Source organism: Sinocyclocheilus grahami, unplaced genomic scaffold, assembly GCF_001515645.1.
Source record: "Sinocyclocheilus grahami isolate Dianchi unplaced genomic scaffold, SAMN03320097.WGS_v1.1 scaffold1032.1, whole genome shotgun sequence".
Taxonomy (NCBI): Eukaryota; Metazoa; Chordata; class Actinopteri; order Cypriniformes; family Cyprinidae; genus Sinocyclocheilus; species Sinocyclocheilus grahami.
In genome coordinates this window covers 634539-660203 of record NW_015506211.1, presented here as the reverse complement: position 1 = coordinate 660203, position 25665 = coordinate 634539, and the positions used below count along the sequence as shown (strand labels likewise).

Genomic DNA, 25665 nt, shown 5'->3' with positions numbered 1-25665 from the left:
TCAGCGATTTCTTCTGCGAGGCGTATTTGGAGTTTCTCTGGCCTTCGGATGGAGATTTACTACTGATCACAGAACCGTGCTTCACTGAAAGATACGCATGACAATCGCAGCTTCTGCCTAATCGCGATTTATCACCTTTGCGATTTAATTTCGATTAATCGTGCAGCCTTAGTATACCGTTTACACACGTTTCATTGTCTGTTTTAAATCCACATCTGAAGTGTCCCGCTCTGTGCAGCACGCAGTGTCACATGTCCAAACAAACAGCACGCGGTGTCAGTGATTTCGCTCTAATACTTTATAATGATAGCGGATACAACCCGGAAAAACTATAAATGGATTTTTGCCGATAGCTCCAGCAATTAACTATCGGTGCTGATTAATCGGCAAAACTGATCAATCGGTCGACTTCTAATGTATAGGTAAATTTTTGTTTTGCAACAATGTAGGTAGTAGAGGCATGTTTTTCCAATGAGCCTGGGTTGTTCAGGACAGGTAAGCGCTTAAACTACGCATGCAATGTGGTCACACAGATTTCAGACTGTCTCAGATCACAAAATCACAAGACCTCATTTACACCTGTATTCATCGCTGACCACTTGATTCAATTTGATTGAAGTTAATGCCATGTGTAAACAAGGTCTAAAGTCTTGTCAGTAGGTCTTTCATTTTTAAGACAATATTAAAATGTTAAGATTAAGGTAGTTTTAAATATTGTGGTCACAATTATCATTATATTTATTAATAGCCTTATATTGATGATTTGGGGTTTACATTGTGTGTTTCGAGACTATCGACACACATCATGGGTCTATACTGGCTGACTGTCAGTGTGCTAAAAATAAAGTGCTGTGTGGGTGAACTTCAGTACATGGAAAAAGGACCTTGTACAATACAACATTTGCAAGATTATAAGGATTATGACTCTAAACAAAATTTCCGCCATCAAAGCACCAATTCTGTAAAAAACATTCACCACCTTTGACAACAAACCTTATGAACAGTTGATTTTGAAAATGCGTAGTTTTGCATACAAGTTAGGGTTAAGTCTGTCCATTTGAATCACGCAACTGTTATTGGATAATGCCAGCATGACTGCAACTGCCCAACTGAAAATAAACAATGATGATTAAGTCACGTTTTGTGTGTAAATGATCATCTTTTTTTGACGACACCCCACAAGGTGCAGGAACAGGGCGTTTCAAAAAAACGGTTGCTGAGAAATTGTGTCATAGGAGCAAGCTGAAACACAGTCAAGTCAACTATCAATAGCACTCCTTCCACATTTAGCTCATCTGCATGGAACGATGTGAAGATGCAGCGAGGCACACTCACACACTACACGGATGACCAGAGAAAAAAATGCTAACAAGGCAGAGTAAAATAGAGAGACGGGTATGTAAACATACACCAATGCATTGCAATGAATTAATTACAAAAATATAAAAATCGATTATCCATTTTAGTTATGTTCGTGTGTATATTTTTGCCTTTTTCAAATGTGAAAATTAAACGTGGGTGCAGCAGCTAATATTTAAAATGAAATATTTCATCATAATTGTCATACCAAAATTGTCAAAATGAATGAAGAATCAGACAGAATCGAGACCAAATGTCAGATTTCGTAAAGCACTGCATCATTTAAAAGAATCACAGTGGAATCAAATCCCCGTCAGAGTAAATATTTACACCCTGATCTGCTGACCTACACTGCTGATCAAGCCTGAACCCTGAATACAAATATAAATCACAAAACCAACACGCTATTAATCAGCACAGACTTCATCACAATACGCTGACTGCTTCCCTCACTACATCTTCATCAGTACTTACTAATTAACCAGACCATCTGCTTACTGAGAGACAAATGGCCCAACTGGCCTTGTAGAAAGTGGTCTTAAAAATAATATTCATTACATGTAGATGGTTCAATGTGATTAAACATGATTATAAAGTGCTTGTAATTACCAAGTCATCTTTCTAAAAGACCTTCTAACCAAGTAAATCATTCACGTTTGCTTGAGTTTACGCGTTGGCTTACTGTAAGTCATAAGGGAAGTAGGCCTAAACACCTTTGTCCGAACATATCTATTGCGTTTTAAATTATGGGTGGCACTTACTTCTAATTATGGGGGAACTTTCACTCAAAATGACAGAAACAAATCATTTCAAATTATAAAGTTATGCTTATAAATAGAGGTCGACCGATAGTGGATTTTGCCGATACCGATAGCTAGGTTGGACCACACTGTCCGATACCGATTAACTAACCGATAGTTTTTTAAATGGATACTGAACAAAAACTAAAATAGTGCTTTATTAAAAAAACAGTACTGAACCATACTAGTAGTAGTAGTAATAATAATAATAAAAATGTTGAAATTAACACACTCTAACACGGAACAATACTTAAACAGCTTTCATTAATCTTAATGCTACAAATGGACTCTTATTTTAAAGTGTTACCATTTAATTTCGACAGTCATGCTTAAAGATGCACATCTTTAAATATATACACAAAGGCCATAGCATTAAAATGATATACATATGGATATTGTATGTATACTCTCACACTTTAACTGCTTCTATTCTTGAACACTTGATGATTATCTAATCAAAATAAAAGCGCAGCGCTGAGTCTAGGAGAACTCACCGGTATCACACACACTCCGGACGCGTCGCGTTCAACTCGAGCAGCGGTCTAAAACAGTTTATTTAATCACCAAACGGACACAAGTTTACTTAAGAATGAACAATTTGGTATAGATGAGTTTGAAGTTCGGTGTTTAAAAAATGGAGCAAACGGAAAGGGAAAGCGCGATCTATATTATAGCTCTATAAATGAAGCATTAACAACAATTCGGGACAAATATAATGTAATTTAATGGAAAGCTATGTGAATGGCGCGGCAGGATTTTCTGTCGGCTGCATTTAAACCCGCGTCTGAAGTTTCCCGCTCTGTTCAGCGTGCAGTATCACGCGTCTAAACAAATCGCACATGCTGTCAGTGATTTCAACCACTAGAGGCCGCTCTCGCACTGTGTAATGACAGCAGACCCTTCTCAGCCGCTCCAGCAACGGACGCAACCCGGAAAACTATCGGCATGGATTTTTGCCGATAACGATAGTTCCAGCAAAAAAACTATCGGTGCCGATTAATCGGCAAAACCGATACATCGGTCGACCTCTACTTATAAATAAACCTTATTTGTCATTTTGACTGAATGAGCTGTATTTGGCGTCATGCTCTATTTTTATCCATAAGGAAAATAATGTTTTAATGTGACACAAGAGGTATCACAAGAGTATCTGTGACGAGAGCTCTTTTCAGTCTGCTAGCTGTGTTCTGTTTCACCTGATTTTTGTTTCTGCTGTAAATATTTGGAGGAGACAACAGATACTGTGTTCTTGTGGTCTACTCTCCTGATTTAATGAACATAAATAATTCACTGGAATCTCGTTTTGCTCCTCAAATCATCTCTCGTGCCTCTTTCCCAGTTTGTTTTCACATGGGTGTTTTAAAACTAATTTTCTCACTGCTAATCCCTATCAGCGGAGTTTACTGGAAATTTATTAGAGAGGGCAAATATAATGTGTGTCAAAATGACAGAAAGCACTTTGAATAATGCATCAATGTTCCAGATAATAAACGTTTTTCAGTCACGCAACATTTGCGTATGTTACATAATAAAGACTTGTCAATATAGACTCATGTGAGCTTTTGAGGTTATTCATGGTCTGCTGAAAGTAATTTGTTAATACGTTGACATTTTAAAGGGATAGTTCACCCAAAAATGAAAATGTGACGTTTCTCTGCTTACCCGCAGGGCATCCAAGTTGTAGGTGACTTTGTTTCTTCAGTAGAACACAGATGATGATTTTTAACTTTAACCGTTCCAGTCTGTCAGTCTTATAATGCATGGCAATGGTAACAAAATCTATGAGAGTAAAAAAAACATGCACAGACAAATCCAAATTAAAGCATACAGTATAAATGCATATGTATACACTCTCACACACACACATATATAACACACATACACACAAATATACTGTGTGTGTGTGTGTGTGTGTGTGAGAGAGAGAAAGAGTGTGTGTGTGTGTGTAAGAGAGAGAGAGAGAGAGTGAGAGTGTGTGTGTGTGTGAGAGAGAGAAAGAGAGAGTGGGTGTGTGTGTGTGTGTGAGAGAGAGAAAGAGAGAGTGGGTGTGTGTGTGTGTGTGAGAGAGAGAAAGAGAGAGTGGGTGTGTGTGTGTGTGTGAGAGAGAGAAAGAGAGAGTGGGTGTGTGTGTGTGTGTGAGAGAGAGAAAGAGAGAGTGGGTGTGTGTGTGTGTGTGAGAGAGAGAAAGAGAGAGTGGGTGTGTGTGTGTGTGTGAGAGAGAGAAAGAGAGAGTGGGTGTGTGTGTGTGTGTGAGAGAGAGAAAGAGAGAGTGGGTGTGTGTGTGTGTGTGAGAGAGAGAAAGAGAGAGTGGGTGTGTGTGTGTGTGTGAGAGAGAGAAAGAGAGAGTGGGTGTGTGTGTGTGTGTGAGAGAGAGAAAGAGAGAGTGGGTGTGTGTGTGTGTGTGAGAGAGAGAAAGAGAGAGTGGGTGTGTGTGTGTGTGTGAGAGAGAGAAAGAGAGAGTGGGTGTGTGTGTGTGTGTGAGAGAGAGAAAGAGAGAGTGGGTGTGTGTGTGTGTGTGAGAGAGAGAAAGAGAGAGTGGGTGTGTGTGTGTGTGTGAGAGAGAGAAAGAGAGAGTGGGTGTGTGTGTGTGTGTGAGAGAGAGAAAGAGAGAGTGGGTGTGTGTGTGTGTGTGAGAGAGAGAAAGAGAGAGTGGGTGTGTGTGTGTGTGTGAGAGAGAGAAAGAGAGAGTGGGTGTGTGTGTGTGTGTGAGAGAGAGAAAGAGAGAGTGGGTGTGTGTGTGTGTGTGAGAGAGAGAAAGAGAGAGTGGGTGTGTGTGTGTGTGTGAGAGAGAGAAAGAGAGAGTGGGTGTGTGTGTGTGTGTGAGAGAGAGAAAGAGAGAGTGGGTGTGTGTGTGTGTGTGAGAGAGAGAAAGAGAGAGTGGGTGTGTGTGTGTGTGTGAGAGAGAGAAAGAGAGAGTGGGTGTGTGTGTGTGTGTGAGAGAGAGAAAGAGAGAGTGGGTGTGTGTGTGTGTGTGAGAGAGAGAAAGAGAGAGTGGGTGTGTGTGTGTGTGTGAGAGAGAGAAAGAGAGAGTGGGTGTGTGTGTGTGTGTGAGAGAGAGAAAGAGAGAGTGGGTGTGTGTGTGTGTGTGAGAGAGAGAAAGAGAGAGTGGGTGTGTGTGTGTGTGTGAGAGAGAGAAAGAGAGAGTGGGTGTGTGTGTGTGTGTGAGAGAGAGAAAGAGAGAGTGGGTGTGTGTGTGTGTGTGAGAGAGAGAAAGAGAGAGTGGGTGTGTGTGTGTGTGTGAGAGAGAGAAAGAGAGAGTGGGTGTGTGTGTGTGTGTGAGAGAGAGAAAGAGAGAGTGGGTGTGTGTGTGTGTGTGAGAGAGAGAAAGAGAGAGTGGGTGTGTGTGTGTGTGTGAGAGAGAGAAAGAGAGAGTGGGTGTGTGTGTGTGTGTGAGAGAGAGAAAGAGAGAGTGGGTGTGTGTGTGTGTGTGAGAGAGAGAAAGAGAGAGTGGGTGTGTGTGTGTGTGTGAGAGAGAGAAAGAGAGAGTGGGTGTGTGTGTGTGTGTGAGAGAGAGAAAGAGAGAGTGGGTGTGTGTGTGTGTGTGAGAGAGAGAAAGAGAGAGTGGGTGTGTGTGTGTGTGTGAGAGAGAGAAAGAGAGAGTGGGTGTGTGTGTGTGTGTGAGAGAGAGAAAGAGAGAGTGGGTGTGTGTGTGTGTGTGAGAGAGAGAAAGAGAGAGTGGGTGTGTGTGTGTGTGTGAGAGAGAGAAAGAGAGAGTGGGTGTGTGTGTGTGTGTGAGAGAGAGAAAGAGAGAGTGGGTGTGTGTGTGTGTGTGAGAGAGAGAAAGAGAGAGTGGGTGTGTGTGTGTGTGTGAGAGAGAGAAAGAGAGAGTGGGTGTGTGTGTGTGTGTGAGAGAGAGAAAGAGAGAGTGGGTGTGTGTGTGTGTGTGAGAGAGAGAAAGAGAGAGTGGGTGTGTGTGTGTGTGTGAGAGAGAGAAAGAGAGAGTGGGTGTGTGTGTGTGTGTGAGAGAGAGAAAGAGAGAGTGGGTGTGTGTGTGTGTGTGAGAGAGAGAAAGAGAGAGTGGGTGTGTGTGTGTGTGTGAGAGAGAGAAAGAGAGAGTGGGTGTGTGTGTGTGTGTGAGAGAGAGAAAGAGAGAGTGGGTGTGTGTGTGTGTGTGAGAGAGAGAAAGAGAGAGTGGGTGTGTGTGTGTGTGTGAGAGAGAGAAAGAGAGAGTGGGTGTGTGTGTGTGTGTGAGAGAGAGAAAGAGAGAGTGGGTGTGTGTGTGTGTGTGAGAGAGAGAAAGAGAGAGTGGGTGTGTGTGTGTGTGTGAGAGAGAGAAAGAGAGAGTGGGTGTGTGTGTGTGTGTGAGAGAGAGAAAGAGAGAGTGGGTGTGTGTGTGTGTGTGAGAGAGAGAAAGAGAGAGTGGGTGTGTGTGTGTGTGTGAGAGAGAGAAAGAGAGAGTGGGTGTGTGTGTGTGTGTGAGAGAGAGAAAGAGAGAGTGGGTGTGTGTGTGTGTGTGAGAGAGAGAAAGAGAGAGTGGGTGTGTGTGTGTGTGTGAGAGAGAGAAAGAGAGAGTGGGTGTGTGTGTGTGTGTGAGAGAGAGAAAGAGAGAGTGTGTGTGTGTGTGTGTGTGTTTATTTTATTTTACTTTATTTATTTACTTATTTGTATTTTTTTAATGATGCAGGTGTATGAAGATAATGATAACCTCTGAAATTAGCCAAAAAAATATATATTTTCAAGGTAATGGAATCAATAGTATTTCAGTAACAGTTTTATAAGGCATTTGGGTTAAAAAGCCTTGTTTTTGAGGCTAAAGGCCACCTTTTTTTTTCTTTTTTAATTTGTGGTTAGAAAGTTGTTTTTTTGTAAGGAGTCTCTTATTGAGTCACAAAGGCTGCATTTATTTGATTAAAACTACAGAAAAAAACATAATTCCTGTTGATAGCTAACTGCCGGTCAGAAGTTTAGAATAATTATGATTTTTTAAAATGTTTTTCACAGAAGTCTCTTATACCAAGGCTGCTTTTATTTGAACAAGAATACAATAAAAAGCGTCTTCATTGTCAAATGATCCTAATATGCTGATTTGCTACTAAATTTGTATTTGTATTCAATTATTAATAATGGTTCTTATTATCAATATTGAAAACTGTTTTTGCTGCTTAATATTTTTTGTGGAAATCATGATTTTTCCGTATTCTTATATGAATGATGAATAGAAAATTCATATAACAGCATTTATTTAAAATATAATTTCTTATAAATGTCTTTACTGTGCACTTTTGATCTATTCAATGCATCCTTGCTGAATGAAAGTATTAATTTCTTTATATATATATATATATATATATATATATATAAATTGTACTGATCCTCAACTTGTGAATGGTGTATCATGGTTTCCACAAAAAGATGAAGCAACACACTGCACCATAGCTTCATTTAATAACAGCAGAAGAAGGAGTTGCTCCTATATCCACACTATACTGTATCACCATAGCAACCCACTCCCCAAAGCCTTTTCCTTATGCAGTGTGCTCACCATATTTAAAGGGGTCATATGATGTTGCTAAAAAGAACATTATGTTGTGCATTTGGTGTAATGAAATGTGTTTATGCGGTTTAAGGTTAAACACATTATTTTCCACATACTGTACATTATAGTTTCTCCTCTATGCCCCGCCTTTCTGAAACACGTACATTTTTACAAAGCTCATCGTCTGAAAAGCGAGGTGTGCTCTGATTGGCCAGCTATCCAGTGCGTTGTGATTGGCCGAATTAGATTGGCCCCTTACCATATTGTGATGATGCCCTGTCAGGCCGAAGCGATGATTCAAAAACATTAAAACCCATTATAAACGAGGCATTTGTTGTTTTGTATATAAGGTTCTAATCTGTGCCCTTTACACAAAGAAGAAGAAAAACACAAATAAAGAACAGCCTTCCATTAAGTGTTGTTAAAGCTATGAAATAACATGTATACACTGTAAACATTTCATCTAGCTACAACTTTTAATTGCTTTTAGTCAAATCAAACAGTTACGATTTATAGTGAGACGTTAATTGAATCCAACCAGCTTTAATTTCTTATACTGATCATCAGGTTAAATCTTTGAGAAAAATGACAGAAATTATTATAAAAAGTTAAATAGAGGGTTAAATACTTAATCGTAACATAATAGTGTGTAAAAATGCATCACAAGAACAAATATATTGATATTTGAATATTTTATTGGCAACAATTTTACAATAAGGTTTCACTTGTTAACATTAATTAACATAAACTAACAAACGTCTATAGCATTTATTAATGTCAATCTCAACATTTACTAATATGTTTAAGATCAAAAGTTGTATTTGTTAACATTAATTGATGCTGCATAAACTAACATGACCATAATCATTTTTATTAAAATTAACAATTAAAAGTTAAGCTAACCCTTAACCCTTAGTTCATGTTAGTTAATGCATTAACTAATGTTAAGAGTGTTACTATATAATTTTTTATTATTTATTTTATGAATATATTAGTAAGGTGAGACTTCATCTCAACACCATCAACGTTTTTGTGCTAACTCTATATTTTATTTCTGATTGTGATTTTTTGAAATTGGTTTTGCAATTAGGCACAAACCAGAACAAATTCAAGCCATTTAACCTCGCCAGCATCATTGCAGGTCTCAGTAGTATAAGCAGGGCCAATCATATTTCAGCTCGTATACAAAAAAAACAAATCACATCCTTTCAAACCAATAGCTATCAGAAATCAGATTAGCTAATGAGGAGGGAGGTGTTTTGTGGCCTCCTTGGGTTTAAGGGCACGGGTTTCACGCTCTCTCTGCTCTTTAGGTACCAGAACTGCAGAAGAGGGTCTCTGTGTCTTCATTGCTGCTGAGAATACATCTGAGGAGCACACATCACTTCCACAACGCGGCCAACGGTCAGTGTCTGCTTCTTGACATATACTACTGCTGTGAAGTTATTGTTGCTGTAGTCAGGAATCTAAATCAGAATTTTTCATTCATAATACAGAAGTAAATTTTTTTTTCATTGCGATGCATTGCATCCTTGCATTTTCCCAAGGTCATAAGTAATATGAGGTTACTACTTTATTGGTAAAATTGCACATTTGAGCTGATGCATATAAAAAAATGCATACTGATTTAGTATTTTGATGGCTCTCTAATTGAAATGTATATTTGTAGTACTTAGTTTTTGAAGAAACATGGCACTCGCAGGACACCTGAAGCAAAATGACATTGCAGCAGCTATCCAGGCTTGTCAAGGTGTGACTCACACACACACACACACACACACACACACACACACACACACACACACACACACACTCTCACACAAACACACACAAACACACACACACACACACACACACACACACACAAACACACAGACTGGGAATTCACTTTCTCCCCGGTCAAATTAACATGTCTTTCCAGCAGGGTGTTTGACTCTATCAGTGAAGAAAATAACGTAGATCTGCGTGTGTGAAGTATCCCCACTTTCATATTTACAGAATGCACAAAAAAATTCTGAAAAGTGTTATATTATATTATATTATATCTAACATTTGGGGCTTATTTGGAAACACCACCTAAAGATTTCTGCTTAAATTTTAAAAATTAGTTGAATTTCTTTCCAAATAGATTTTTAAAAATAAATAGAATACATTTTTAATACATGAATTGGACAATATTGACTAGAAAACTCCCCCCAAAAATTTGTCTGTTCAAAACAAAAACTTGAAGGGTTAGTTCACCCAAAAATGAATATTAGGCTGTGTTTTACTCACCCCCGAGGCATCCTAGGTTGTTAACAGGAGCAAAGGAAACAAAGTTTCCTTACTTTAGCAAAGGAAAACTTACAAACATGCATTGATTCGCTACAGAAGGCTTTGTTCACCCCCGGAGCCGTGTGAGACACTTTTTTTTTTATGGATGGGCGCTTTTTATTTCTCTTCTTTTGGACTGATGCATGCAACACCTGCTGAGTGCCATTAAACATCTTGAAAGATCAAAGACAATTTTTAATATAACTCCGACTGGATTCGTCTGAAAGAAGAAAGTCATATACACCTAGGATGCCTCGGGGGCGAGTAAAACACAGCCTAGTTTTCATTTTTGGGTGAACTAATCCTTTAAGTTTGCATTAATTTAGAGCAGCACTTTCATATTTACAGTGTGTACCAAGATTTTCTAAAAAGAGTTTTAAATATATCTGAACAGTATCAAATATTTAGGACAGCATTTCACTTGTTTTTTTTTCTCGCCTTTCTTCTTTTTCTCTCAGAATTCTGCGCCTTGCTGAAATGAAAATGTGATGAATGTCTTCACTGACTTGAACTTCATTTCATGATTCTCTCTTATTTATTTGCATGCATGACCTATTATTGCTTTTTATGTGAGTTGCTTATTAAAATATGTTTAGCAAGTCTTTGTAGTAAATGTGCAAATTGGGAACAAATAAAAACTTGCTTCTGTAACTAGTGATCATATGAAACTGCTCAATAAAAGTCTCCAAATACGGAAATTCTTTTCTCCAGATTCCAGCTTTGCCTCGTGTGATCTTTTATTATTTTCAAGTGTATGAAATACATGACATGACAACAATAAAAAAACAACACAATAAATAAAATAAATATTAGAGATATAAAAACAGACTTTTAATTTTGGAGAGGAAAATCACATCCAAATCAATATAGGAATAAGAAAGCATTACAAACATTACAAAGAAAAAAAAGATATTAAAATCATATTAATTTAATAATAGGAGGATACACTGCAAAAAAACGTACGTTTTACAAGAAAATACTACTTCGGTCTTTTATATGTCAACATTTCATGTTTATTTCAATGTGTTAAACTTCTTATAAGTAATTTCTGAGTGAAAATTGTTTCCACGTTTTTTTTCTCTCTAGTGGAAATGAGAAATTAAAAAAATGGCTCAAATAATTTTTCAAAGTTGTAAATAAAACAGTTTTTCAAGACAATAGTATTTCAGTCTTTCTACATCAACATTTCCTGTTTGATTTCTTTGTGAAATTTACCAGCAATTTCTGAATACAGATTGCTTCATACTAGATCCTGCAGCAATGCTTTTATCAGCGTACAATAAAACCGAAGGGTGTTATGAAGCTTTCATCTTCAGATTGCACAATGTAGGCCATGTCAATTGAGTAATAATTCAATATGAACACTGAAACCAATAATATCTGCTGTGACATCAACACACACTTCTGCTAAAGTTTCAGTATTGATCATAATAAGCCACTGAGCGTTGCTGTGAATTATTCTTATCACGCAATGACACGATTTACGGCCTTGAGACGCCGTTTACTGCAGCACTGCTCTCCGTCCAGAGTTTCTAACCTGGAAGAGAGACCCGATCCGGCCCAATCAAACAAACACACGTTCAGGGATATATCTGATGTGCTTATCAGCCCTTTTGTACACGTGTCAAATTAAGGAGGAATGAAAGTACACATCTTGATGATACGGTGGGAACAGACATCTGCTTAACCTGAGTTGGCTGAGGGCCTCATGATCTATAGGGTCCCACAAATGGTTCTGAACATCGTTTGTGAGACTAAAAATAGCCCAACTTGACTACTGGACACATTTTTTCAACACTATTCCAAACGTAGACCCACATGCAGTATCTGTTACTGAGCACTGAATTCCTGTAAATGGGGAGGCTGAGGGTATATAAGCTGGGACCCCCAGAAGTCTGAGTCACACCTCGACTAACTCCTTCGGTTTTTCACTCGCCTTAGACAAGCGCAAGGTGAGTCCGTGCAGCAGATGCATTCGTCTACAGAGGCTCGTCGGCATAGTAATACTTTAGGATCAGGCTTTTTATCATGGCAGCACACGGACAGGGCCTGTGGAATATGTTGTGTTGGTGACGGGGAGCATCAGGAGGCATCTGTGCTTCGCTGTGGATGCAGAGGCTAAAGACGGGAGACCTTGGACGCTTGACTCTGAGGATAACTAGATGATAAAGAAATGTCGAACGCTTTGCGATCAGTTAGTGTTAACTGCATGGGTAGTGCTTTAGTGCTCTCGGCCTCTGTTGATATGTGCAAATGTTTATGTTGCATCTGTGAAAGAGGAAAATCGGGCACGGCTGACGGATCTAGAATTTAGACCGTCCATGATGCCTGTGTAGGCGTCGTGTTTGGGAATACAGAGTTGTTTTTTAATGTACTGCATTGCATAAGTGTTGTGAGGTGTTCTTATTCAACATTCTGCTATTTTGCAGCTTAATCAGAACCAGAACCAGAACCATGGCCGTTGCTGCTATGCTCGCCGCAGCTGATGTGGATGCTGCTATTGCTGCCTGCCAGGGTAAGACATCATGTGATAATCTCACATTACAACTCATCACAACTGGGTAAACACTATGTAATAAATGCCATTCAGAAGTCATTCACAACTGCTTAACAGATCGGCAGTTCCAGTACATTCAAATATAAAGACGGAATAATCAAACAATGACATTTCTGACTTTACGAGTACACATCAACTAATGATCTGTGAAGAACTGCAGAAGGCAGTGGTGTCTGCTAATGATTTTAAAGAGATTCATTAAATATTAGCTGCTACCAACAACATAAATGTAATCTAAAGATTTGATATAGACATGACTCGTATAGACTAATGCATAAACAAATAATGCTTAAGAGGTGTAAAGAATATAAACGATTGTAAGATTTCTAAGATATTATTATCTAATATTTCAGGTATATGCAAACTAGTGCTGTCAAACGATTAATCGCGATTAATCGCATCCAAACTAAAAGTTTTCGTTTACATAATATATGTGTGTGTACTGTGTATATGCATGTATAAATACAAACACATGCATGTGTATATATTAAAGAATATGTTATGTTTATATATTAAATATATATAATATAAATATATAAATGTATATACATGTAAATATTTTCAAAATATGTACTGAATGTTTGTGTATTTATATATACATAATCAGTACACATGCATATATATTATGTAAACAAAAACTTTTATTTTGGACGCAATTAATCATTTGACAGCACTAATGCAAACATGATCTAAAGGTTTCTGCTTAAATTAAAACATTTTTAATAAATTAATTGGACTAAATATTAAATTGCATAGGAACTCCTTTAACACTATTTTTTTTTTTAAATAACCTAAAAATGGTAGCATCTAAAGTGACTGGTTTTATCCAAGTCAAAAATATTAATGTTGCCGAATCAATCAAAACATTAATTTCTACATTCATTTATATACTACTTTCATAGATGAAATCAGGTAGAAATAGCTCTTTAAGATAACAATTACAGGTTATATTGATAGTTTTGATTAGTTGAATAGTTTTGGTCGATACACTTCTATGTAATATTTCTGTACTTTTGATTTATTCTAACATGTATTTGATGACACAAAACCAGTCAGAAGGGTCGATTTTTAGAAATTGAGATTTATGCATCATCTGAAAGCTGAATAAATAATCTTTCCATTGATGTATGGTTTGTTAGGATAGGACAATATTTGGCTGAGATACAACTATTAGAAAATCTGGAATCTGAGGGTGCAAAAAAATCTAAATATTGAGAAAATCATCTTTAAAGTTGTTCAGATGAAGTTCTTAGCAATGCATATTACTAATCAAACATTAAGTTTTGATATATTTACAGTAGGACATTTACAAAATATCTTCATGGAACATGATCTTTACTTAATATCCTAATGATTTTTGGCATACAAGAAAAATCGATAATTTTGACCCATACAGTGTATTTTTGGCTATTGCTATAAATAGACTGGTTTTGTGCTCCAGGGTCACAAATGTGAAAAATAAGAAGAGTAAGACATGCATGTGCAAACCTTTGACCGGTGAATGTTGAAAGGAACATACGGGTCTCTTAGTGAGCATCACAACCTATTTTGTCTACAACATTTTGATCAAACCTAAACCCAAACCTCTCTCCACACGCAGCTGCTGACTCCTTCAACCACAAGGCTTTCTTCGCCAAGGTCGGTCTGGCCGCCAAGAGCGCTGATGACGTCAAGAAGGCTTTCGCCATCATTGACCAGGACAACAGCGGCTTCATTGAGGAGGAGGAGCTGAAGTGAGACTCTTTATTAATCATTCACACTGGATAGTGTAAAAGAGCGGCAGTCGAGGGCTTAATAACAGGCCTGTGCTCTTCCTGTAGGCTGTTCCTGCAGAACTTCAAGGCCAGTGCCAGGGCTCTGACCGACAAAGAGACCAAGGCCTTCCTCTCTGCTGGTGACAGTGATGGTGATGGCATGATTGGAGCTGAAGGTACGTGAAAAATGGCATCTTGACCCCATGTTACATCTCAGATGAGATCAAGAAGTCTAAGTGCTTTTTGAGCTTGGTAGTGGAGCTTGCCTTTTTTTAGTGAGAAAGCTTGGGAATAAACTCCACAAGTCGAGTAAAGCCTACAGTATATCACAGAGGAAACTGAAGGCAAATGGCTTGAAATAGTTTGTGATATTTGTTTGAAATCTCTTTATATATATCACAACATAACATCACTCGAGGCTTGTTTGGTCAGGCCAATAGTTCAGATTTCTACTCGCTCTGCCAACATTTACACTGGCCTGTTCAAAATGTACATTTGTAACTGTAGATTTTTACACGTATATTTTGATATTCGTGACCCTGGAGCACAAAAGCAGTGTTAAGTCGCTGGGGGATATTTGTAGCAATAGCCAACAATACATTGTATGGGTCACAATTATACATTTTTCTTTTATGCCAAAAATCATTAGGATATTAAGTAAAGATCATGTTCCATGAAGATATTTTGTAAATTTCCTACTGTAAATGTATCAAAACTTAATGTTTGATTAGTAATATGCATTGCTAAGAACTTCATTTGGACAACTTTAAAGATGATTTTCTCAATATTTAGATTTTTTTGCACCCTCAGATTCCAGATTTTCAAATAGTTGTATCTCGGCCAAATATTGTCAAACCATAAATCAATGGAAAGCTTATTTATTCAGCTTTCAGATGATCTAGAAATCTCAATTTTAAAAAATTGACCCTTATGACTGGTTTTGTGCTCCAGGGTCACATTTATTTAAATATATATTAAAAAAATTATACTACACATTTTCCACAGATATAAATGTATTTATTTTTCATAATATTTGAAGTTTTCTTTACAAAGAAAATTTGCAATAATATTTTCAACCCATACTTAAGAATACTAACAGGGGAAACATTAAAAAAATGTAAATTTCTAATTGCAGATGTCATTTTTTTACATATATATTCTACTTAAATATACATTTATTAATGTGCAAAGTTTAAAAATACAATTTATTATTACACATTTTCCACACATATAAATGTGTTGATTTATTTTCATCCAATCGTAAGTTCTTTGCATGGAAAATGTGCAATAACTTTTTTTTATCCCATTCTTATGGATGCTACTGAGTGAAACATTTTTAAAAATGTAAATAAATGCATATAAATATATTCACTTTTTTAGCCAATTTTAAGTTTCCCACACATATAAATGCATTTTTTTCATTTTCTTTATTCTTCGTTATTGACATTTTAAGTTTTCAATAACATTTTATGGATTGCCACCAAGTGAAAAAATTCAAATTGTATATGTACTTTTTACATATATATTTGATATTTACAAATAATTATTCATATACATAATATTCATTATTATACATTTTCCACATAATATCTTTGTAAAGAAAACTTAACATTTGAATTATACATTAAGTCATTCTTGCGATTTGAGTTAAATGATAGAGTAGGTATCTTCACTGTAGAGTAGGATGACGAGCAGTAGTGCAGTTTAACAACACTCTCAGGCCCTTTACGATCTTTGGAAATGAAATTGGTGAAATTTGCAGAATTGCAGAAGGGTAATCTCATCTATGTCTCATCTTTGTCTCATCTCACAGAGTTTGCTGCTCTTGTAAAGGCTTAATTTTTCATCTGACCGAGACCCTTCCAATACCAAGGAACCAGACCTCACGACCTTTCTCACACCTTTCTCAGCTGAACTTTTTTTTAATATGGTCTTATTTATGACTGACTTTGGACAGCTGACTCAGTTTTGATGAGGGTATTGTTTGTGTTAGTTGGATGCTGTATTTTAAGCCCACTGGCTTGTGCACATGTACAATCTTGAATGCACTTCTGGGGGAAGAGTGAAAAACGAGGAATAAATATAGTTTTGGTGTAACATGTCTTTGAAGCAGAATCTTTTCGGTTTGTTGCCTTGGCCGTTAATCAACGTTCCCGCTGTCGGGATGTCCTCCCGGGAAGCTCTCATGACAATACACTCATGGTCAGGGATGTCCTGCAGGCCTTGGCTCTTGGCACGAGGCTCCGGAGATATGCTGAGATCCACTGGAAGGGATTTGCAGAGGATAGTTTTCACATGCCCAATTAAGAGTCCATGGCAGCTTTCTGAATGCTCAGAATAGCTCATCGAACACTCAAACAAAGTGCCAGCCAAGCTCAGTCTTCCAAAACCCATTAAACGCCCTGCAATGGGCGCGGCGACTTCATTAGAGCAACTTGTAATAACGTGCTACTAACCATAATGGTGCATAAAACCATTGTTGACATTCCTAAATCGTATAGCTTTTAGACAATTTATATAATTACCCTTAATTCTAAATTTAGAGTGACCATATGTCCTCTTTTTCCTGGCCAGGATTTCTAAACTGCCTAAAAAGTCCGGGTTAAAATGTTTTCCTATTCTCTGTACGGTCCCCATATATTATACATGTACACGAATTTGCATTGCTTTGCAGAATAGATCCCACCTTCTTGCATTGGTCGATTATGAACAATACCTGCACGCTATTGGTATTGCTTTTCAGTCATGTCCGTCAGAGAGCATGAAAACAATAGGGAAACAAAGCCGGAACCCGGACATTTTAGGCAATTTTGAAATCCCGGACAGGATATGTCTGATAAAAACCAGGACGTGTCCAATGTAAAACAACTTCCAGTTCAGTATTAGTGAAACAGAAAGAGTTTCTGACTGTAAAAGCAGTCAAGCAGGATGAACTGCTGCTCTCTGCTGTTTGAAGGTTGTATGCAACTGTCCGGAGTGAATTGATAGTTACACACTTTATACTATTCATACACACACACACACACACACACACACAAGAATCGAAATTCACATCAAACCTTGATAAGTTCATTGAAAAAGGTTCAATCAAATATTGATTTAGTAACTATATATTAGTAAAGTAAATTCAAGATTACAATATCTCAAATGGAGAACACGGAAATATAACTATAATAACTGAGGGCTGAGTTACAGAAGGTTAACCTGTTAACAGGTTAAAAGAAAACCAGGACAAATTCGGACAACACTTTTAATGTGGCAAAATCTAACACAGCAAATGCAAACATAAATCTCACGCAAAAAGAACTATCAGTGCTATAATTAAAAGAACAAATGAAGCATGTTACATGTAATATAAGCAAACCCAACCGGAGCGTCCATACGCAGAGCACAAACAGAAATCTCCCTTTGAAAAGTCTCCCTTCATGTAACCCAGTGAGCAAGTGTCCATAGGAATATGTCCATGCACTATCAGCAGCGTGTATTATTAGCATGCAAGTATATGATGTACTTTTTTTTCAAACGCACCTTTTTAAGCTTCTTCATTTTTGGAGATAAATATAGTACAGTGTGAATGCTGGGCGCATGTCAACCGGGCCCTCGGCCGGCGGGTGTCTATTACATTATGATTCATATTTGGAGTCGCTGAAGGTATATAAGGGGGAGATCAGGGGCCCGGAGATCACTGCAGTTCACAGCTCGAGTCTTCTGAAACTACCTTCAGCACCAAAAGACAAAAGAGGTGAGTTTGCACAGGGGACCCAGTCTATCTACAGAGAAAAAAACTGGACTGGTACATCCTGAATTGGCAGAGATTTGTTTCGGAGCAATCGATAACGGAAATTAAAAGCTTGCATCATCCTAAATTTTCTCTTCATCTGAATCGCCTGTGGGATTTTTATGCCTGCTGGTTTATTTTAAGAGGACCTCGTGGTCACACACACACACACACACACCGGACTCTTTGGGATTTAACATACTCGTAACTCATATCCACACGTGACACGCTTCCCTTTTCGCTGTCTTTTATGGGATTTGCATGGTTGAAATGATGCCATGGTATTAGATTAAACAAGTAACCTTAATAACTGCATGACTGTTAAATGTCCATATGGAGGAGACAAACTGGGCTAAATGCATTTGAGCTTCCGGAGCTCAAACAATGAAAGTTGTGTGTAATATTTCCTGTTTTAATATCCATTTAGCTAACGATGGCATTCGCCGGAGTCCTGAGCGACGCTGACATCACTGCAGCACTGGAGGCATGCAAGGGTGAGACACCTCGAGCGGACAGATCTTTAACACACCGTCTTCCATTAAAGCCTGTATTTATCAGTCTTCTGTATTTCCCACACAGCTGCTGACTCCTTCAACCACAAGGCTTTCTTCGCCAAGGTCGGTCTGGCCAGCAAGTCTGCTGATGATGTGAAGAAGGCTTTCGCCATCATTGATCAGGACAAGAGTGGCTTCATTGAGGAGGATGAACTCAAGTAAGAGAAAAAAAACTGATTGAGCTTTTAAACTCCATCAATGCAATCTCTGTTCTCATAAACGCTGGTGAATTGTGCATGCGCAGACTGTTCCTGCAGAACTTCAAGGCTAATGCCAGGGCACTGACTGACGGCGAGACCAAGATTTTCCTGAAGGCTGGAGATTCTGATGGCGACGGCAAGATCGGAGTTGATGGTCAGTCACGTTCACATTAATCTGCAAGATTAAACTTGCCTTATAAATATTCCGAATGCACCTCAATATGCTTCAAAGTATTCTGTAGTATGCATACTATAGAAGGTTATTTAACAATGAGAGATTTGATTGAAAAACAGATTTTAACATGTTGTTTGTTTCTTTCTGACAGAGTTCGCTGTCTTGGTTAAGGCATAAATTGCTTCTGACCAACAACACCTCTTGCTCTGACGGAACAACTTTGCCCAAGACCTCCCATTTTCATCTTACTATAAATTAATTTTTTTACACATGATGCTTATGAGAAGTTTCCTCCCATGCAGCACACTGTCAAAACGATGACTGTGAATGTAGCGGTTGTGTCTCCTGTCTTAAATATGAACTTTGCTTACTGTAAAACCTGATGCACTTTTACGGGAACGGACGATAAGAAAAGAATAAATATTCTTTTTCAATATAGACTTCTTTTCATTTCTTCTCACTCCAGCCGTGGGCAGAAAGTTTAGAACCACATCTCCATTTCAATAAATTAAAACAAAATACAATAAAATTACATGTATTTAGTGGGCTATTTGGGATCACTGCCATGAAAATGGCTTTTTTATTAATGGCTTGTTTATTATAATAACTGTTTATCATTCAGTTTTACTACATATGTGAAATACCTAGACTTATATTTATATTGACAAAGATTATAATTACTCACTAGCAAGACAACACTTATCTGTTCAAATAAAATGATATTAATCCATTTAAAATAGCTGTTTTCTATTTATTTATTTTTTTAAAGAAATTTATACAGAAACTAAAGGATGAATTTAATTGATCAAAAATGACAGTAGAGACATTTATAATAAACTATTAAGAAACTATTAAGAAATTCACCAACAACCCAATATTCATCTGTTCAAATAAATAAATAAACTTCTCTCAGGAGCGTATGTTTGAGCTTAACTGTTCCACTAGATGGCGTTACTTTACAGTTAGTGAATGGTAGTAAAACCATAGTTATGCAAATTCCTTTGCAAGCTTTGGAGTAAGCTACAGTCAATTGCTTATTGTAAATATTATATTGCACACATTTTTACAAAATTAACAATGCCTTTTAGTATCTACAGAAAAAAAACAGCAGCACCCTTAAAACCACTTAAACTCCACGGACCCGTATCCGGGTCCAAAATTACGTCATCGAGATATTACTTTAATTTTTAAAGGGACATTTTTGTACCGTACTTCCCCCTAAAAGATGCATATTAGTACCTTAGAGTAGTAGTGTCTTTAAGGTACTACTATAAACCTTTTAGGGTTACAAAGATGTTGTGCTGCTGTTGTGTCCCTAAAAGTACAGATTTTGCACTTTTTTTCTGAGTTTAGTTGCTAAAGAGTGGCATGCTAGACTAGTTAGCCTCTGACACACTAAAAGCAGCCAGTGTAGTGCAACTTAGTGCTTGCAGAGAATATAAGAAAACGTAAATGAATATTGCTCGGTAACCGTATAGGATGCATAGCGGTATCATCATGACCCATGACATCAGTGTTGCAGGGTAAGTAGCACCTCTGTATCCGGTGTCCTTGTCAGCATCAGGCTCTTGGGTTTCTCTTTTTGCAGCATCACGCTGGGTTATCCCACGCATGGACTGTCCCAAAGCATGTCACAGCAAACACCTCGTCCTAATGAATTTACAAATGCACTATAAACTCAATAGGCACGCTAGCATGCATTAATGCAGTCTTTTGTGATGCACTCAATCATGACTGTCAATCAGTGAGCACGCTTATAGCAGTTGACGCTAGCAGGTGCGCCTTGTGCCAAATTGACTCGCTTGCTATAATAATGACAGATACATTCAAAGTTATTTTTTTTAGTAAAACAAATTAAAACTACTCACATAAAGTGTACTATACAGGTACTGGATTTAGTGCTGTCAAACGATTAATCGCGATTAATCGCATCCAAAATAAAAGTTTTTGTTTACATAATATATGTGTGTGTGCTGTGTATATTTAGCATGTGTATATATAAATACACACACATGCAGTATATATTTTGAAAATATTTACACTTATATATATTTATATTCTTATATTATATATAAATATATTTAATAAATAAACGTAACATCTTTTTCTTAAATATATACATGCATGTGTTTGTATTTATATATACATAATAAATATACACAGCACACACACATATATTATGTAAACAACAACTTTTATTTTGGATGCGATTAATCGCGATTAAGCACTAGTACTGATCAACATGATGTAAGCTGACATGAAATACACTACCGTTTAAATACCGTTTGGTATCATTAAGTAAAAAAAAAAAGCCTTTATTTTGCAAGGATGCATTAAAATGATCAAAAATGACAGTAAAGACATGTGTTATGAACTATTAAGAAACTATTGCAAAGATTACTGACCAACAAGTCAATATTTACCTGTTCAAATAAATAAATAAATATTGAAATAAGTATTTTATGCTCACCAAGGATGAATTTATTCGATCAAAAATACAGTAAAAACTTTGAAACATTATCACAATATAACTGTTTTCTATTGCAATATATTTTAAAATGCAATTTATTTCTGTGATGTGCAGCTGAATATCCAGCATCATTCCTCCAGTCTTCAGTGTCACATTATCCTTCAGAAATTATTCAAATATACCGATTTGCTGCTCGAGAAACATTTCTTCGTATTATCAGTGTTGAAAACAGTTGTGCTGCTTAATATTTTTGTTGCAATCGTGATACATTTTTCAAGATTCTTTGATAAATAAAAAGAAAAATAATTCACAATTTAAACATTTTTGCCATAGAAATAATATATTTTAACATTATAAATATCATTTTGATCAATTTAGCGCATCACTGCAGAATAAAAGTACTGACTTCTAAAAACCAACTGCTAAATCTTTGCCATTTATGCATGCAGTATTAATTGGAGAAACTGAATATTTCTACTGTTTCTAAAAAAAATCTTAATTTAAAAAGTTGTGATGCAAATGTGCAAGCTGCCATTAATGCATGCATTGACACATAAACCAATACGGTTTATTCACATTTTTCTGTTTACAACCTTTAAAGCATGAGATAATATAACTACAAATCAATATCCGTGTCGACATATTAGACACTTGAAGAAAAATTGGTATCTGTTACACACGTATGAAGGATGCGCTCTCTGTAACGCCATCGCTCTGATGGAAACAACACCTCGAATTAATTGTAACATGAGGTTTGGTGACAAAAAGTTAGGCAGTGTCTGTTTTTTTCTTTTCCTGTACTTGAAACCGTAAAGTACTGACATATTGCACCCTCTTACATAATATATGCGTCTAGCAGGTGCATTTTAAACATTGATTACAGCGTGCTATTGGGCACCAGTCAAAAGGTGACCTTGTATCCCTGAATCAGCAGAGGAAAAATGACAGCTCGCTGTTTGTCTGCCTATGGAGGGTGAAATGAGACGGATAAACTCTCTGTAACGACACAGACTGTCCACAGCTATATCTATGAATTAGTTTTGCATCTGGCGACCAGTGGATTACGGGGTCCCATCTGTTCATAAAGACAATATGGAGCAAATTACAAAGTCAGAAATCAAAAATCTAAAATCCAGTGCAGATTATGGGATTTATAAGAAGCAATAAATTCAAGCAAACACAAGGAAAGGTGGTTTTCTAGCATCCCAATAGAAATGCAATATAAAAGCGTTTATATAATATTCTAACGAGGGATTTAGAATGACCTCATGTAAAGCAGAAGGGAAAGAGGATGCGATTAATCGCGATTAAGCGCACTAGTACTGATCAACATGATGTAAGCTGACATGAAATACACTACCGTTTAAATACCGTTTGGTATCATTAAGTAAAAAAAAAAAGCCTTTATTTTGCAAGGATGCATTAAAATGATCAAAAGTGACAGTAAAGACATGTGTTATGAACTATTAAGAAACTATTGCAAAGATTACTGACCAACAAGTCAATATTTACCTGTTCAAATAAATAAATAAATATTGAAATAAGTATTTTATGCTCACCAAGGATGAATTTATTCGATCAAAAATACAGTAAAAACTTTGAAACATTATCACAATATAACTGTTTTCTATTGCAATATATTTTAAAATGCAATTTATTTCTGTGATGTGCAGCTGAATATCCAGCATCATTCCTCCAGTCTTCAGTGTCACATTATCCTTCAGAAATTATTCAAATATACCGATTTGCTGCTCGAGAAACATTTCTTCGTATTATCAGTGTTGAAAACAGTTGTGCTGCTTAATATTTTTGTTGCAATCGTGATACATTTTTCAAGATTCTTTGATAAATAAAAAGAAAAATAATTCACAATTTAAACATTTTTGCCATAGAAATAATATATTTTAACATTATAAATATCATTTTGATCAATTTAGCGCATCACTGCAGAATAAAAGTACTGACTTCTAAAAACCAACTGCTAAATCTTTGCCATTTATGCATGCAGTATTAATTGGAGAAACTGAATATTTCTACTGTTTCTAAAAAAAATCTTAATTTAAAAAGTTGTGATGCAAATGTGCAAGCTGCCATTAATGCATGCATTGACACATAAACCAATACGGTTTATTCACATTTTTCTGTTTATAACCTTTAAAGCATGAGATAATATAACTACAAATCAATATCTGTGTCGACATATTAGACACTTGAAGAAAAATTGGTATCTGTTACACACGTATGAAGGATGCGCTCTCTGTAACGCCATCGCTCTGATGGAAACAACACCTCGAATTAATTGTAACATGAGGTTTGGTGACAAAAAGTTAGGCAGTGTCTGTTTTTTTCTTTTCCTGTACTTGAAACCGTAAAGTACTGACATATTGCACCCTCTTACATAATATATGCGTCTAGCAGGTGCATTTTAAACATTGATTACAGCGTGCTATTGGGCACCAGTCAAAAGGTGACCTTGTATCCCTGAATCAGCAGAGGAAAAATGACAGCTCGCTGTTTGTCTGCCTATGGAGGGTGAAATGAGACGGATAAACTCTCTGTAACGACACAGACTGTCCACAGCTATATCTATGAATTAGTTTTGCATCTGGCGACCAGTGGATTACGGGGTCCCATCTGTTCATAAAGACAATATGGAGCAAATTACAAAGTCAGAAATCAAAAATCTAAAATCCAGTGCAGATTATGGGATTTATAAGAAGCAATAAATTCAAGCAAACACAAGGAAAGGTGGTTTTCTAGCATCCCAATAGAAATGCAATATAAAAGCGTTTATATAATATTCTAACGAGGGATTTAGAATGACCTCATGTAAAGCAGAAGGGAAAGAGGGAGGGACGGACTGACCAACCTGAGAGGAGGATCTTTTTCTTAAATATATACATGCATGTGTTTGTATTTATATATACATAATAAATATACACAGCACACACACATATATTATGTAAACAACAACTTTTATTTTGGATGCGATTAATCGCGATTAAGCACTAGTACTGATCAACATGATGTAAGCTGACATGAAATACACTACCGTTTAAATACCGTTTGGTATCATTAAGTAAAAAAAAAAAGCCTTTATTTTGCAAGGATGCATTAAAATGATCAAAAATGACAGTAAAGACATGTGTTATGAACTATTAAGAAACTATTGCAAAGATTACTGACCAACAAGTCAATATTTACCTGTTCAAATAAATAAATAAATATTGAAATAAGTATTTTATGCTCACCAAGGATGAATTTATTCGATCAAAAATACAGTAAAAACTTTGAAACATTATCACAATATAACTGTTTTCTATTGCAATATATTTTAAAATGCAATTTATTTCTGTGATGTGCAGCTGAATATCCAGCATCATTCCTCCAGTCTTCAGTGTCACATTATCCTTCAGAAATTATTCAAATATACCGATTTGCTGCTCGAGAAACATTTCTTCGTATTATCAGTGTTGAAAACAGTTGTGCTGCTTAATATTTTTGTTGCAATCGTGATACATTTTTCAAGATTCTTTGATAAATAAAAAGAAAAATAATTCACAATTTAAACATTTTTGCCATAGAAATAATATATTTTAACATTATAAATATCATTTTGATCAATTTAGCGCATCACTGCAGAATAAAAGTACTGACTTCTAAAAACCAACTGCTAAATCTTTGCCATTTATGCATGCAGTATTAATTGGAGAAACTGAATATTTCTACTGTTTCTAAAAAAAATCTTAATTTAAAAAGTTGTGATGCAAATGTGCAAGCTGCCATTAATGCATGCATTGACACATAAACCAATACGGTTTATTCACATTTTTCTGTTTACAACCTTTAAAGCATGAGATAATATAACTACAAATCAATATCCGTGTCGACATATTAGACACTTGAAGAAAAATTGGTATCTGTTACACACGTATGAAGGATGCGCTCTCTGTAACGCCATCGCTCTGATGGAAACAACACCTCGAATTAATTGTAACATGAGGTTTGGTGACAAAAAGTTAGGCAGTGTCTGTTTTTTTCTTTTCCTGTACTTGAAACCGTAAAGTACTGACATATTGCACCCTCTTACATAATATATGCGTCTAGCAGGTGCATTTTAAACATTGATTACAGCGTGCTATTGGGCACCAGTCAAAAGGTGACCTTGTATCCCTGAATCAGCAGAGGAAAAATGACAGCTCGCTGTTTGTCTGCCTGTGAAGGGTGAA

The 25665-nt window shown here is 36.6% G+C and overlaps 2 protein-coding genes across 2 annotated transcripts; both read left to right on the top strand.

Moving 5' to 3' along the window:
• Window positions 1-11835: 11835 nt before the first annotated feature.
• pvalb1 (parvalbumin 1) lies at window positions 11836-16356 on the top strand. The gene is made up of 5 exons (XM_016251164.1): window positions 11836-11900; window positions 12378-12463; window positions 14106-14238; window positions 14326-14435; window positions 16073-16356. Exons 2-5 carry the CDS (start codon window positions 12403-12405, stop codon window positions 16096-16098), a joined length of 330 nt encoding a protein of 109 aa, XP_016106650.1. The 5' UTR covers window positions 11836-11900; window positions 12378-12402; the 3' UTR covers window positions 16099-16356.
• Window positions 16357-17905: 1549 nt separating this feature from the next.
• On the top strand, window positions 17906-19404 carry LOC107565875 (parvalbumin beta-like). The gene is made up of 5 exons (XM_016251163.1): window positions 17906-18001; window positions 18465-18531; window positions 18617-18749; window positions 18836-18945; window positions 19118-19404. The coding sequence occupies exons 2-5, from the start codon at window positions 18471-18473 to the stop codon at window positions 19141-19143; spliced, it is 330 nt and encodes a 109-aa protein (XP_016106649.1). The 5' UTR covers window positions 17906-18001; window positions 18465-18470; the 3' UTR covers window positions 19144-19404.
• The last annotated feature ends 6261 nt before the right edge of the window (window positions 19405-25665 follow it).